This window comes from Wyeomyia smithii, chromosome 1 (assembly GCF_029784165.1).
Source record: "Wyeomyia smithii strain HCP4-BCI-WySm-NY-G18 chromosome 1, ASM2978416v1, whole genome shotgun sequence".
In the NCBI taxonomy this organism is placed as follows: domain Eukaryota; kingdom Metazoa; phylum Arthropoda; class Insecta; order Diptera; family Culicidae; genus Wyeomyia; species Wyeomyia smithii.
In genome coordinates this window covers 138328630-138343611 of record NC_073694.1, presented here as the reverse complement: position 1 = coordinate 138343611, position 14982 = coordinate 138328630, and the positions used below count along the sequence as shown (strand labels likewise).

At 39.4% G+C, this 14982-nt stretch overlaps 1 protein-coding gene across 2 annotated transcripts; it reads right to left on the bottom strand.

Annotated features, from left to right (window-relative positions):
• Nucleotides 1-519: 519 nt before the first annotated feature.
• On the bottom strand, nucleotides 520-6949 carry LOC129733948 (nuclear receptor binding SET domain protein). Of its 2 annotated transcripts, XM_055695576.1 has the most exons (7): nucleotides 6657-6949; nucleotides 6421-6543; nucleotides 6154-6356; nucleotides 3811-6081; nucleotides 2505-3517; nucleotides 1968-2447; nucleotides 520-1906 (listed from the first exon to the last, which is right to left on the bottom strand). In XM_055695576.1, the coding sequence occupies exons 1-7, from the start codon at nucleotides 6680-6682 to the stop codon at nucleotides 1550-1552; spliced, it is 4473 nt and encodes a 1490-aa protein (XP_055551551.1). In that variant the 5' UTR covers nucleotides 6683-6949; the 3' UTR covers nucleotides 520-1549. The 2 variants fall into 2 exon arrangements, with proteins under 2 accessions (XP_055551551.1, XP_055551552.1); XM_055695577.1 differs by lacking the exon at nucleotides 6421-6543.
• Nucleotides 6950-14982: the final 8033 nt, after the last annotated feature.

The following is a 14982-nucleotide window of genomic DNA, read 5'->3' as shown; positions in this document are numbered from 1 at the left end:
TTTCCTAAGTTCTTATCTCCTATTCTCTCTCTTCAATATTCTCTCGCACTCATTTCTCTACTGCAACGCAACCTGTATTTAAAACATTAGAAAAATAATCGGAGGTAAAACAAAAAATTTACGAATAAACGGTTTTGACAAGTTATTGCCAGTACTTTAAATCGACATTTCAAGCATTTCTCAGGTAATCCAGAAAACCCAGGATAAGCGTGCCGACACTGAGGTATTGTTCAAGGAATCTCAGCAACGCTCATGGTTGGGACTACCGGCAACTTACAAAATCAATACACTTCTGATATTAACTAGACAAACTACACAGACTTATGCGTGACCAAAACCACATTCTTATTGTTTGTTGGTTTAACACAGTTTCAAACAGGGACGACTCCTGGTTGTTGAACCTACCTGTTTAACAACAAATCCTGAAAATTAGAGTTTGGGGAAGTAATTCCAATCATGTCCGCGAAAAAACGCAAGTCATTCTCTTTGTTATTATTTAAAAATAAAACTAATAAGTAATACAATATGAATTTGGATTTGAAATTTATATTTAGCCTGGCGTCCCCGTGAGCAATGTACAGGTTTCACCTATGGACGAGTCGCCCCTGGTTCCTAAAACGAAAATATAATTACTTTTGTATTTCTTACAGGTAACCCACACTTTTATCCATGGCCTCAACAGCCTTCCTATGGTCTGTTGGTTTAAATCGAATCTATATCGTATAATATTTTGCATTTTACTGAGATATACCACACGCACACCTGTGCTCAATAGCATTTTTTGTCTATTGGTGGGTCTCAAATCAATGAGTTAAACAGTTTTGTATTTTATTAAAGTTCAAGTAGTCCGTATGTTCGGATAAAAACAATAGTAAAAGAAGAAAATATGTAAAAGAGCTCTAACTAAACTTGAAATTTCAATAAACAACTTGTTTCCATTCACATTACACGATGCTGATTTTACACTGTACCTATATCCTGAATTTTGATGGAGTTATGCTACGTGTACCGGTTTTATCAAGTTTAAATAATGTTAAAATTGTAGGCCAAACGCATTTACAACGTACATTTTAACATTAGCTGTGTTTATTCTGCTAATGATCATATTTTTTGCATTTTCCGGGGACATCAAAATAGTGTGTAATATTTAAACAATCATTCCATTCATGTTAATAAATTAATCTTTAACTCAGGGGCACTTCAAAATATGATCAAACAGATATAGTTTGCCACTACACACTTTTCGTAATCAACCTAAACTGTGCTGTATATATCTAACGAAAAGTGCTAAAAATATCTGTAGTTTTAACACGTTGCATAGTACGCATATCTAATTATATTTAAAACAGCTACAAAATACCCTTTTATCAAAATAACTTGTAACAGATTGAAATGTAACTAGAATTTTACAGTAATAACAAAAAGCTTTTCAGAACTGTCATTAGAACGAAACCTTTTGGAAAATCTGATAGCGTTATGATAGCCTAAGTAGCATTTGTACGGTTGTATGCAAAATAACTACTTGAAAAACATTGTACTGAAAAATATACTACGAATCAGTCGCTACTACATTGTCGTCGGTTTGCTGATTTGTATCCAACAATTCCTGCTTTACTGGAATAACATCGATTGGCTGTTCTATGCTTTGAGTATGCTGCAATGGTTTTTCGTCGACCGCAGTAGATTTTCGTTTTTTCTTAACAGTACTTTTGCGTCGTTTGATTTTGCGCTTCGTAGAAACCGTCAGCTTCCCTCGACGTTTGCCGTTTGCCCCGAGTTCCTCATCACCAACCGGAGGCCGGTACTTTTTACCAATGAAACCGGAACATTTAGAAGCACCACAGTGACAAATCTTTTTCTCATCTCCAGTACTTTCAAAATTATAGTTGAAAGTAAGCTCTTCACCCTGCACATAATTATACAAATAAAATAATATTGTTTTCTATCTGTTCATATTTGATACTCACCGACTTGACATCCGTTAATGCAAATAAACCCACGGATTGTGCGCCATTAACGTTCCAGAGCATTGTGACGCAATTAGGCTCGCACGAATGGTTAATGAATCTGGCCAGATTTCCCTTTGGCCCTGCGTCAATGGTAAGTTCCGAATCGACCGTTAAAAAATACCAGTTTTCGTCCTTCTGTTCCTTCTTCTGTTGCACCCTTCGTGCCAACTCAACGTTGTTGATTACTTCTCCCACATATTCTATAACGAATTTACCAGCGGCGATATCTTCCATAGCAAACAAACCCCAACCTTTGCATGGTATACGTTTGACTGCCAACGAAGGGTATTTCTTTTTCTCGAAACATTGATTCTGGCAGCGTTCTCTCGTGGGACAAGACTTTGGATTGCATTCTATCATCAGCGCCCGGTTAATACAGTTTGAATCTGGACCACACGGGTCAGCATCCGATGGTGAGCATTCGCACACATTGTCTTCCTAAAAACAAAAATAAATTAAAACAAATGATTGTTTGGATTTTTATCAACTACAAACCGCAGAATCTTTGCCATAAGTCGGTTGCTTCAAGGGTGGTATATATTTACTACTTTTGATTTTGACGTACATGGGGGGAACGAACGAATCTTGCACTAAGTCGGAGCCTTCATCCGCTTTTTTTGCCTGTAACATTTCGTGCACCAATCTGGCCTCTCGAAGAGCTTCATTATATCTCGCTTTAATACCCGCGTTTTTTCGCTCTGATACACTGTCTGAATCTCCCTCTTGGTATAGATAAATTCTTCGCCGGTTAATCCAGCCGTAATCACGGGATCCGAAGAATAATATACATATATCAGACCCTTCGTGCTGCCATCGGAGCACTGAATCAGGTATTGCTGGAGGTGGAACAGTCAAAGCTGGCCAAAACCGGAAATTCGAATATTTTGCCCACACTACTTCGTTATACAACGGCATTCGGCCAGATTCGCATTCTTCGCAAATATACTTTCCCTCTGGAGGTATAAATTTTAAGCAGTCTAAGTGAAAAGCTGTTGGACATGTATCACAACAGATCAAACTTCCACCCTTGCAACATAGAAAACACCAGTTTACATTCAAGGAACATTGCTCGAGGCTGTGCTTAGGACAAATCAGGGCAGCAGTAGACAAAATTTGCGAACCAGCCGGGATACATTTGGCGTCCGTGTGGTATGACGAAGGGCACTTAATGCAACGAATCAATTGACCCTTAGAGGTGGTAACATTCGAACGCGGGTCGTCCGAAACACATGTATGACAGGTATGATACGGACAAAACAGTGTGCTGGTGTTGGCCGTGCTAGTTAACTTGTGCTGGGGAAATAATCGAAGACACGGTATATGATAATATTTACCACATCCAGAGAGCATACAGCGGTGTTTCTGTTCAGCTTGAAGTGCCACGTCCCCGTCCTTACAGACGAAACAGATATGCGGTTTTTGCTCACGGCAATTTAGACAAATGAACGTTCTACTTTCGTTAGCTTTCTCGAACTCGGCGATCGTTTTGGCTTGATCGGCAAGACAGCCTGCAAAAAAAACGATCTTGTAGTAAATAAAAATTTAGATTTTTTACCCAATTCTATTTGTTGGTGATGTGCAATTCATGAAGAGGATTGATTTTTATGAGCGACTATAACTATTTTAGCACTTTTGGTAACATTATGAAAATCATAACCAATTAAGGTTAATCACTTCAAAATTTGTGCTTACTCATTCATTATTTCAATATGTGATAAGACACGAACAGTATTTTATGATAAAATACTAATTTGAATTTAAATTCGACTTATTACAAACAGTGAGTAATTCAAGACATTACCTGGGTGATAGTGATTATGGCACTTTGAGCATTTGCTAACATCGTTCGGTTTGTAGCAAACGGCACAAACGAAACCTTTCGGGACGCCTTTCATCAGATAGTTCTTTTCCAGCTTGAAAATAAAAGATTGTTCCAACGTCAGTGGTTCTTTTTTGACTTTAGGGCTACTCGGACCAGGTGATGCTCCTGAGAAATTGGTTTCTTTTTCACTCGCCCCAATGCCAAGCTCTTCCCCGAATTTGAGAAAAGAATTTCGCAGTGCCTGTGAACGTAGTCGGCTAGACATTCTTCCATTGACTACACCTTTAGATGTGACGGCAGACTGTTGTGTTCGCAATGAGCATATTTTTTGAACATACTTCTGAAGCTTTTTGTCGATTTCGGCTTCTGTCTGACCTTCGAAGACGTACATTCGGCTCATGTTCAGTAAATTATTGTACGCTGTACGATCGAATCCCGCCATTTCGGAAATATCGTCACACTCACTGCTGGTTCCGCTTGCTGTTTCCAATAAATCACTGCCGTCATTCATTGACTGGAAGTAGCGTGATATTGTATTCCGCAACAAATCCGAATCATCCTGTTCCAGTTTAATACGTTTCGTGGGTACTATCGGCTCAAAAGCTGGACTTTCCGGAGTAGGTGAGCGATGACGTTTTCCACTTGAATTGAGAGAGTCACCGAAACTATTGCTGTGGTAGCCAGCTGAGAGACTTTTAGATCGTTTGCGAATAGGTTGGGATTTTTCTAGTTCTACAAGCGTACGAAATCGCTGCTCTCGAAAGTCAGTCGGATACTGCAGCATATCTTCCGCCTGTCGTACGGCTTCCATCCATATTGTCCGATTACGAAGAGCATCCTTCAGTTTCTTTTTTAAGTTTGGTTCATTTTCAGCTATAGCTTTCAAATTATCCAAACCTTCAAAAGGCATTAGCATAGACCTTGCTATCCAACTGTGCCGCCCATTGTCTGCAAAGAACGCAACATGTACAAAATACTTGTTATTTTTCAGCTGGACAATTTTGTTAGTTTTGGGGTCATGTCTTATCATGCAAGGCCAATGCATGGATTTCCCACTCAAAGCGCCCCAGTACAGTTGTCCTAGTTTGTACTCTTCATTTAATGTTTGTAGATCATGATCGATTGATGATCCTATTGCACTATCTACATCTGATATTTTTTCCAACGGTATAGGTGGCATCTTTTTCACCAGATCTTTTGCTGGAGATTCAACAATACTAACACTGCCTGTTCCAAAACTGGTATCCAAGCCAACAATTTTGATTTGGTCAATCCCCAAGATTTCAGAATTGACATGGTTATAAATAATCGTGTCATCAATCGCTTGGGAAATTTCAACGGAAGCCCCAATGTCTTCAATAGGTGTTGGTAATTCATCAATTTCCAATAAAGTAGGTAGTTGTGCTTCAATAGAAACAGTTGCAGGAATTGGCTCTTCGAAAATGGAACCTGGATGTTCTTCAATATGAGCTAAACTCAACAAAGGGTTTTCAACGGAAACTACCGCAAGTACTGGTTCTTCAATGGGAACAGAGCTGAACTCAGTATTTTCAAAGGTTTCAATATTACTTTGTTTTGCTTCACTAGGAGCAGAAATCACTACTTTGTTTACTTTAGCCTTGGGCGATGATTTTATTATAAATTTGGCTACATCTAACGGAATATAATCGTCATTTTCCTTCTGCTTTTGGATACGCCCATAACGACTAACATGTCGACTGTTCTCTTTGCTTGGCTCTGTAAATTTCGGACTAAGTGTACTTTCAAGCTGCTTTAGTAAAAATTTTGTACGATCTGGGGATTTCAATTCCTCCTCAATGGCCTTTGGAGAGAGCAATGCCGCTCGTTCCGGTTCAATCTTGATCATCTTCTCGTCATGCTGCATATTTGAAATAGTATTTTTTCCTGTGTCTTCTTCCATTGTCTCATTTTTTCTGTCACCATCACCTAACGCCGGAGAACAATGCGGCAAAACAGCAGAGTTTGAAAGACCTCTACCCCGACTTTTGTCAAGTGGCAAATTTTGATTCTGTTCTACTTCGTTCATTTGTACTTCGATGTGCGAAACGTCAGGCTCAGCAAAATTATGTTTGATGGTGTCGTTTTGTAGAACCTCTTCATTCATCTTCAAAGGAATAACTCGCTTTTCTGGATCTAGTTTAGTTACCAGCACAGATAATTTACTTCCAGCTACAACTGAAACTTTGGATTGTAAATGGTTGATGCTGCTCTTCGTGGTACTTCTCGAAACTGGAACGAAAGATATATTATATATATTATATAGATATATTCATTTAAAAAACTGGCGCTTGCTTAACCCACCTGCTTGAGCTGTATAAATTTTATTTTGAGCAGATGAAATGTTGCTTTCAGGTGGTGTTTGCTGAATCGCCTCTCTAGTTTTGAGCCCTATCCGTTTTCTACTACTGCCATCGTTCGCAAAAATTACACACGATTCGAGTAATTCCTCGACGTCAACATTCATTTTTGGTGATGCTTTCCTGGTGTAGTGGGGACGAACTTCACTGTTAACGAGTAAAATGAGTGGCTTTATGTCAAAACTATGTGCTAGCTTATTTATAAATGTACCCTAAATGATTTTCGTTTGCTTTGATTGAAAGACAAGAAACTATGTACCATATTTTCATACACTGCATCTCATGGCCTAGTAATGAGTTGTGCTGTGGTAGAATGCCGCCAAAACTGGGAACCCTATCGCAGCACAGAATTTTGATAAGACTCGGATATCGGTCGGTTACAATCAGTTTTAGATAGTTACAACACTATTTCTAACAAATAGTGAAACACTGAATAAAACTACTTACTTGCGTATTTTCGTTTTACGACCCATAATTACAGCCAAAAACGGTTTCACTTCCCGAGATAACTTCTTCTCCACAATCTGTTCTATCTAAGAAATGGTATTGTTTTGCTCGTTTACCGATATCTTTCCGATGTTGTTCACTTCTCGGTTATCACTTTTCACGTTCGTAGAAACGAAATGAAAACTGAACAAACTATTCTTCTACTAAACGGAAAAAACTCGTCAAAACAAATTTAGATCAGATTTCTCTGACGCAAACCGAAGCTTCACTTGGCGTCCTGTATACGAGATAGAAATAAAACACACTCATACGCAAAAGCCACAGTTGATCAATATGCAATAAAAATTATGAAGGCTTAAGGGTCTATTTATACAAGACGTTAACAACTTGTTACGCTTCACGCTTCACGCAAGCAATTTATTAAACTACACCGAGGCAAAAACACAACATATTTGCATAATTTCTGACTTATGAACACGCATGAATTTTATTTATTTATTCCACCTAGTTTAGACCTGGAGCCAACCTAGCTACTGTCAATACCTTTTTTTATTCGTTTGATTTTGACCAAAGATAACTAGAACAAGATACCTAACTTCCATATTTTTCATACATTTTGAACACGACCGATTTCCGACGGTTAGTGCTGCCATCTGATGACTTAAATTCTCATAAAATTGTCAATATGAGCAAAACCGATTTGCCGTGCATAGTTCGACATCGATCGTTGAGCTGTTCAAAATTGTATATGAAAAAGGTGCACACGTTCCGCGACAGGAATTCATACCCATCCAACCTACATTAAATATGCCACCCACACCTCCGCCGCTTGTTATTCTGTTGGAGAAGATGGCGAAAGTATTTACACCACACACACACAATGTCATCGCCTGTTGAAATGTACGACTCGAACCCTAAGGTTGGATTTCATCTATATTATCCGCAGAAGATCTATCGAATCGGAATTGATCGAACAATTGGGTTGTTTAGCTATTCACGGATTTCCGATTTTTATATATTATCTGAAAGAGTGTAATTTTCTGAGCAAAACGTGATTTTTTAAAACTTTATATCACTATCCTTCGATTTTTAAATGAAGAATAAAAATTCGCTCTAAATCGCTACAATGACAGTTGGTATATGGGCGGACTGTCATTGTAGCGATTTCGAGCAGATTGCGAGCAGTTTTAAATCGTGATTTAAAAAGCGAAGGACAACGATAGAATTTTTTTTAAATCACGTTTTACTTAGAAAATGCATATCTTTCAGATGATATAAAAAACTGATATAGCTAAACAACCCAATTCGACCTGTTGTAGGTTGACTGTCGGCTTCACCAGTTGGTCCTCAACCTAGTTTGCCGACGCTCAGCTCGATGCTATCTCGATAGCGCGATAAAGAACGCAACAGCTGCTCGGCGCTAGTTGTGTCTGGATTCCGACGACTACTTACCCTTCAGTAGAGTTGCGAAAATATTCCCAACGCATTCTGGAACCAGTATATGAGATTAGGCCCTGCTGCCCTAGGCCACCAATGATTGATAATTATTCTCAACAGTCAACCCACACGCCAATATTCTCACGGGAGCAAATGGCATCGATCAAAACGATCATATTTGCAAGGGATACGTGATACCCGATTAGCCGGATAGATCATATATTTTGTTACAAACCGATTTTGTATATCAACTTGTGTTGTCAAAACTTGGTCTCGACTGTTAGTTGAAATATCAGAATTCCTATCAAGTTCACTTACTGATTATTAATAATTGTAGCAAATCTTATTAGGTTTTATGACAGAAAAATATCATAATAAGATGAAACGTTTTCTACAAATTTTGTTATAAATATGCTACAGATTTTGCATCAATCGTTTTGTTTAAAATTATTTCCACTTTTTGTTTCAAAATATATTTTCATGTTTATGCTTTTTTGCCTTTTACTGAAATGCATAAGTTTTATTGGTTTTATTTGTTTCACATAATAGAACGTGTGAGATGTGCAACCTTGACTACATGTTCATAACGTATAGGCAGATCATGATAGGCTATGTTTCTCAACTACTTAAAATGTTTTCATCTTTAGTCAGACCAGCATTCAGTAAAGACGTGTTCACAAGAAACTCTGCCTGTTTTTTCAGGTTATTGATCCAGCCTAGAAGAGTCTAGAAGTTTTGTTGCGCGATGAGTGACGAAAAATGGTGACTGTTTGATAAAACCAATTTCGGTAACCGGAGTACTGTTGGAGGATAAAAATTTGATAGACAGTCTGGAGAATGTCATCGAAGATAAGGATTATCCGATGGAACTTCCGGGAGACACACCGGCTGTCAAGTTGGAAAAGAGAAGAGAAACGCGTTCGTCACGCATTGCTAAGGATCGAAAATGTAAAAAGTTACTTATTCATCGAATAGCAGAAGATCAACTCGATTATGTGCAGGATGATGCTTTAAAGAACGCATTCCAGTCTGTTGAAACGACGCTTAAGATAACATGCAGATTAATGATGTTGTCATTTTTTGCACTTAATGCTATTGCCATATTTTTTGCACTTCAAAGTACGAAAGAAAAGTGTGAAATTGACTGTCAGAGTGGTTTATATTGAGGGGTTATATTTATTTTCAGGTCGCATTCTACCAGAACTTAAAGTTTGATATGTCGCAAGCCAGGTTTCAGAACCATTGTGCATATGGTCAGGTTCACTGGGGCACCCGATTTTTACTTTATCAACCTCGGCAAGAGCGGAAAACTTGGCTGTAGAGCGTGCCCATAGCAGTTATCAAAAAGTTCTGATGGTGCACTTAATTAGAAATGATGCGCCGAAAATTCTTGATTCTTCCGGAAAGTTTCATGTTTAAGAACTAAACATTCGTACACATTATTATCATTTTTCGGATGGCAGCACCATACAGTCGTCCACATGGATACTGAAAAAGTTGTTTCACCTTTCAGCAGTCATGTCTTGGCCTTGTCGTCCATTGATTTTGATGTTAACCCTCTAGTGCCGCCTTTAGGCGGCCTTCAGTTGAACCTCTTAAAAGCTTCAATAAGAACTTAAAAAATGTTTATAAAGCTTCATAGTGATTTTCTCGAAGTCCGCATAAAAATTAATTTGGGCACTCGAGGGTTAGGCATACATGTTAACCATGGGCGCAACTACGGGGGGGCTGGGGAGGACTTCAGCCCCCTCTAGAAAGTGTTTAGCCCCCCCTAGAATTTCCCAGAGAATGATTGTATTCAATATTAATACATTCCATACTACTTATCAGAGCATCATAATCAACACAAATTGAGATGTCGTCATTCATTGGCTAAGAACTAGTTCTGCACCCAGGATCGTTTCTCAAACCTAGCTCTCTGACTCATCTTACCAGTCGGACAAGAGTTGTAGTAACTCGTGCTGTATCAAGAAGTTGTCGCCATTTTACTCGGTTTTGGGCTGTGTTTCACCAGTTCCTGCGCCCCTTACTTTCTGGTGCCGGTAGGGTTTGCTGCTATTGCCATTCGCCAGGTGCACAATGGTGTTCTCTCCAAGCAGCGCTTGTAGCTAATGGTTCATGCACTGTCGCCGTTATCCGTCGTCCGTTTGTACTCCAAAATAGTTCAAAGCACCTTCCGTTCGAAAACACCAAGAGGACTTCCGTAGAGGACTACCGGTTATACCAGGGTTTTGTAGTTTTTTGTATTTAAGTAGTCATGTCCGATCAGCACTGTAATTGGTGCGTACGTATGTAATGTCTGAGAAGAACGGGCCGTCGGTGAGAACGTGGTCAATTGTTTTGCTGTACGTTGGTCGAGGAAAGAAGGGACTTTGGACTGCTAGCCCGTGGGAAGCTGCGAAGTTGGTGCATAGCTGGTCGTTGTCGTTCGTCACGGTGTACAAGCTGTGCGGGCCGATCACCGGATTATATAAGTCTTTCCTTCCGTTAATGTCCCCAATGACGATCTTGATGTCTCTACGCGAGCAGCTATCGTAAAGTTTCTCCAGCTGTGCGTCAGGTCTTCCTTCGTGAGGGCAGTGCGCATTGGGAATAGTGTAGTTGTAGAACCAGCCTTTTATTCCCAACAAACATAACTTGTCGCTAATTGCCTGCCACTTCATCACACGACTCTGCATCCTGCACAGCACTATAAAACCGCTACCAAGCTCATTGGTTGCGCCACCGCTTTGGTGGTACTGTGCCTTGCGGTCACAAATCCACCGTACCTTCTCTTCTTTCAGGCAAAGCTCCTGGAGCGCAACGTTGTCGAAGTGGCGGGATTCTAGCTGATCCAGCAGAATCCAGTCGACATCCGGGGCGTTGAGCGATCTACTGTTACATGTAACGAGCTCCTAATCGTCGTCCTTATTTCGTCGGCTGGGTCATTGCCTATTGTTCCGGTTCGTTTTGAATTCTTGATTCTTCGTAGTATGTTTATTTTAGTATGCTGCCTTACTTGGGCTGCGATGCCTAGTCTCGCGATGGGGCTGCCGCCATAGGTGTAGCTGGCGAGACACCGCATTTCATAGTTCAGCCGTTCGGTCCGGATCAGTCGCTGTTCGAGCCGCCCCTAGCCTGTGGGGTTCAGACAAGCTGCTCTCTAAGGAGAACAACTACCCCTTTACTGTCAGCATATGACCAAGTTCCCACCGGTTAACCGGTTTTCCCTTGGTTGCTCGTATCGCAGTCGGTACCACGTGGAGGTAGGAATAGGGCATTATGCCTTGAACCACACTGGGGTCTATTTTATTCCAGCTAGTACGGGTGTGCTGTTAAAAAGCACTGCCCAGCCATTTACCAAACCTGGCTCTCCTCAATATCAAATCAGTGTTGCTGGAAGAGGTTGGCGTTGGCGCTGTGTTCAAGATATTCAGTACATCTTCGGAGATTCTATCCCGAAGTGATTTTTTCTGCTGTTACGACACAATTTTAAGCGTTATTAAATAAGCGTATTAAAACTCCTTTTCCTGTTTTTTAAAATTACATACATGAAAACTAGCCCCCCCTAGAAATTTTCCTTAGTTGCGCCCATGATGTTAACAGTATAGAAATTAGTTCGACTTTTGCTCACGCGAAGCGACAATCATGTCCGATGAATTCTGCAAGAGTCAGGTATCTTGTTCTAGTCATCTTTGTTTTGTACCCCCTTCAAATTTTGGCATGTGTCAAGTGTTGCAGTTTTCGAACGGCCAGGGATACAAAATGTGCAGATTTGTCTGTAAAACGCAGATTTTTGGAGTCCGTGTGCAGTTATTTATTGATTTGCAGATATTTGCAGTTTTTCCACGGTTTCTGCAGATTTTTGTCAGAGTCTCCTTATATTTGCGCAGATTTTCCAAAAATTTGTGCAGATTTTTACAGACCTGCGCGAGCGAAATTTTTTCGGATCACGGATAGATTTTTTTCAGATTTCGAGCACATTTTGCCGGTTTTCGAGCAGTTGCAGACATTTTTCAAAACGATCTGCCATCTCTGCGAACGGCATTCAATACTGCAATGTAAACATGTTGCAATAATCCAACGTCGACTGTATTTTGCGATTTTTTAGATAAACCGAGAAACTGATAAAAACGATTAAATCTACGTATCCAGCTATCCACGAGAGGTAATGGCGGACAGTGCACGCAGCTCATTTTGACGTTTTTTTGCAGATCAGGTAATTTTCAATCGCAGTAACGGAGTAGAAAATATAAAAATATCGTAACGTAGCATTCATCCTGCGAAATAAATTTTACTGTTTATCCACCAAACCAACTGACAGCACTTAACTGTAACTTCAGCAAACTGAAATTCAATTACTGAATAATCAGCAATAAAATAATGCTGTGCATTTAGCAAATCAAAGTATACCCAAGTAACCATAAGCAATCGAAGATAGCATTTAATTGTCACTAATTCAGCCTTTCTAATGACAAAAGGCTCTGTATCAGCTAGTCTAAAGCCTGTAGTACACTCTTTGTCTAATGGTCAAATATTTGACCTTCTGACATAATGGTCAACTTTATTTGACATCATGGTTGTTGTTTGCCCCATGTTAAAATTGGAGAGTGACAAACAATTCTCGCGTAATTTTTCAAAGCGACCTATCTAACATTGAGAGACTCTCTTTGTTTACTTTCTCTTTGATCAATAATTATGTTATTTTTTCCATATTTCATAACACTAGCGAACCTATACATTAGAGAAATGACAAGACACTCACCGTTAAGGCAACTGTCAACATCAAAACGGGCGAGTTGTATCATTTTGCATTGCCGTTATCCGTTTTGATGTTGACAGTTGCCTTAACGGTGAGTGTCTTGTCATTTCTCTAATGTATAGGTTCGCTACATAACACTCAATGCATAGTAAGCAAGACAGTATTACTATCTTTCGATTAAGGGGAAGAAAGCTTAGAAAATATATATAATGACGACGCAATTAACGAAACAAAGTGAGAGAGGAGAGAATCTGTCATTGTTACTTAGGTCCCTTTGAAAAATTACGCGAGAATTATATTTGACCAAATTTTTTTCTGTCAAAAAATGACAAATATTTGACGCTCGGTCAAAGAGTGTAATACAGGCTTAATGCGTGTAAACTTTATCCAGTTCTACATGTGCGGTAATGGCGGATAGTGCACGAAGCCCATTTTGACGTTTTCTGTACACGCTCATTTTTTGTTACTCTAAAGTGAGTTAGATATCACCCATTTTTTAAAAAAGTAGAGGTACCCTTATTAGGATTACTACTACGGTTACTCACTTCTGAGTAAGGTCGTCATACGTCAAAAACTGAATAGAATCTACTCTGTTTATGCAAACCAGAAATATCCCGAAATGAGTACAAGTTACCCATTGCCTAAGAACGGAAATTCAATGATTTCTGGTTTTTGTAAATCTGACTCAATAAATAAAATAAATTCAGAACCACCAAAAACACAGATTTTATCTCATCGAAACATTATAAATGTTCTAAATCATTTCCGTGTCTTCATTGAATGTAGCACCCAACCGGTTCACAGTTGCCCGTGAACTGTGGCTCACATTTTTGTGCCAGAAAATCCGTCATCATCCATCACTAAACACTGCAAAGGATTTAAATTGCATCGATTGCATGTATTGAGCACTGTACATCAATACAAATGTTTCCGTTTAATATCACGTATAAAAGCCCGGCTTTAAACGGCATCGTAAAACGTACAACATGCGGTTGTTCCTTTTGAAAAGATCTTTTATATGTTTTCAAATCCTCTGCAATACTGATGTTGGGCTGAAATTATTATGGAATATTGTTATATTGCTGATTGCATCTGAAACGCGATTTACAGACAACTTGCAAGCAAAATGCAGATAACGTGCCCGCCAGATTGATCGTATACCAGTCAACTAGAGCGAACGCGACAGAATGCGTTCGTTAATCGTATCTATACAGTCTATCGCGTTCACTCTCGTATGCTGGTATCAACCCGGTGGCATCACTGACGTTTACGTACAACATAAGTGAAGCCAGCATTAGCTGGATCACTGGATCAATTTCACATGAAATTTGACAGCTGATTCATCGAAACACGAAAAAGAGCAGTGTTCATACGTGCATACAGTATCGGTGTTCAGCGGCAGTGCGTTTATGTGTTGTTTTCGGGTGATGTATTTATTGCACATAACGTCGAGTGCTTTGCTTGATGAAACAAAAAATTAATGCGTTGCATTATTATAGAATGTACACAACGTTTATTCTTGCCGATTTCGAACGGCGGTGTTTCTTGCAGGCAGCTGATATTGTGCGATGATTAAATGATTAACATCTCAACGTATGTGTAAATGAGATACAATATCAACGCTACTTTTGAATATTTACAAAGCTAAGCTGACCTTTTTTTAAATGATTGAATTGATTCTAGCGCATAACTCTTAGGGATGTGCGATACTTTATCGATGCCACGAGTATCGATACTTTTCCTTCGATATATCGAGTATTTGGCATCGATGCTTAAGCAAGCAATATTATCGGATATCGATATATTTTCATTTGATACTCGAAAAATATCGGAAGAAAATTCGCGTTGGCGGTGTTGCTGATATTTGCATGTGAAAACATGGGAAAGAAGGAAGGAAATATTCTTTTGTTATTACGCACATTATGACAATTACATGTGAGACAAAAAACGCAAAAACCGCAGGTGCAAAACCCTTGAAAATCTCTTCTAACGCTCTCAACACCGTCAACGCGAATTCGTGAAATTTGTGCGACGAACAGCAAACAAAACAGCGCGATTTTTGTATCTTTCTCGAAGCGTGGCTTTAGGCATGCACACGTAAATTCGCTATCGATGAACTGAAAAGTTTACAACGCAAATTGTTTTTTT

Coding starts and splice junctions, on each gene's coding strand:
- LOC129733948 (XM_055695576.1), bottom strand. CDS start 6,682: ATGGGTCGTAAAACGAAAATACGCAA. Junction 6,544..6,656: donor CGTAAAACGAAAATACGCAA/GTAAGTAGTTTT, acceptor GTGCTGCGATAG/GGTTCCCAGTTTTGGCGGCA. Junction 3,518..3,810: donor CCATAATCACTATCACCCAG/GTAATGTCTTGA, acceptor TTTTTTTTGCAG/GCTGTCTTGCCGATCAAGCC.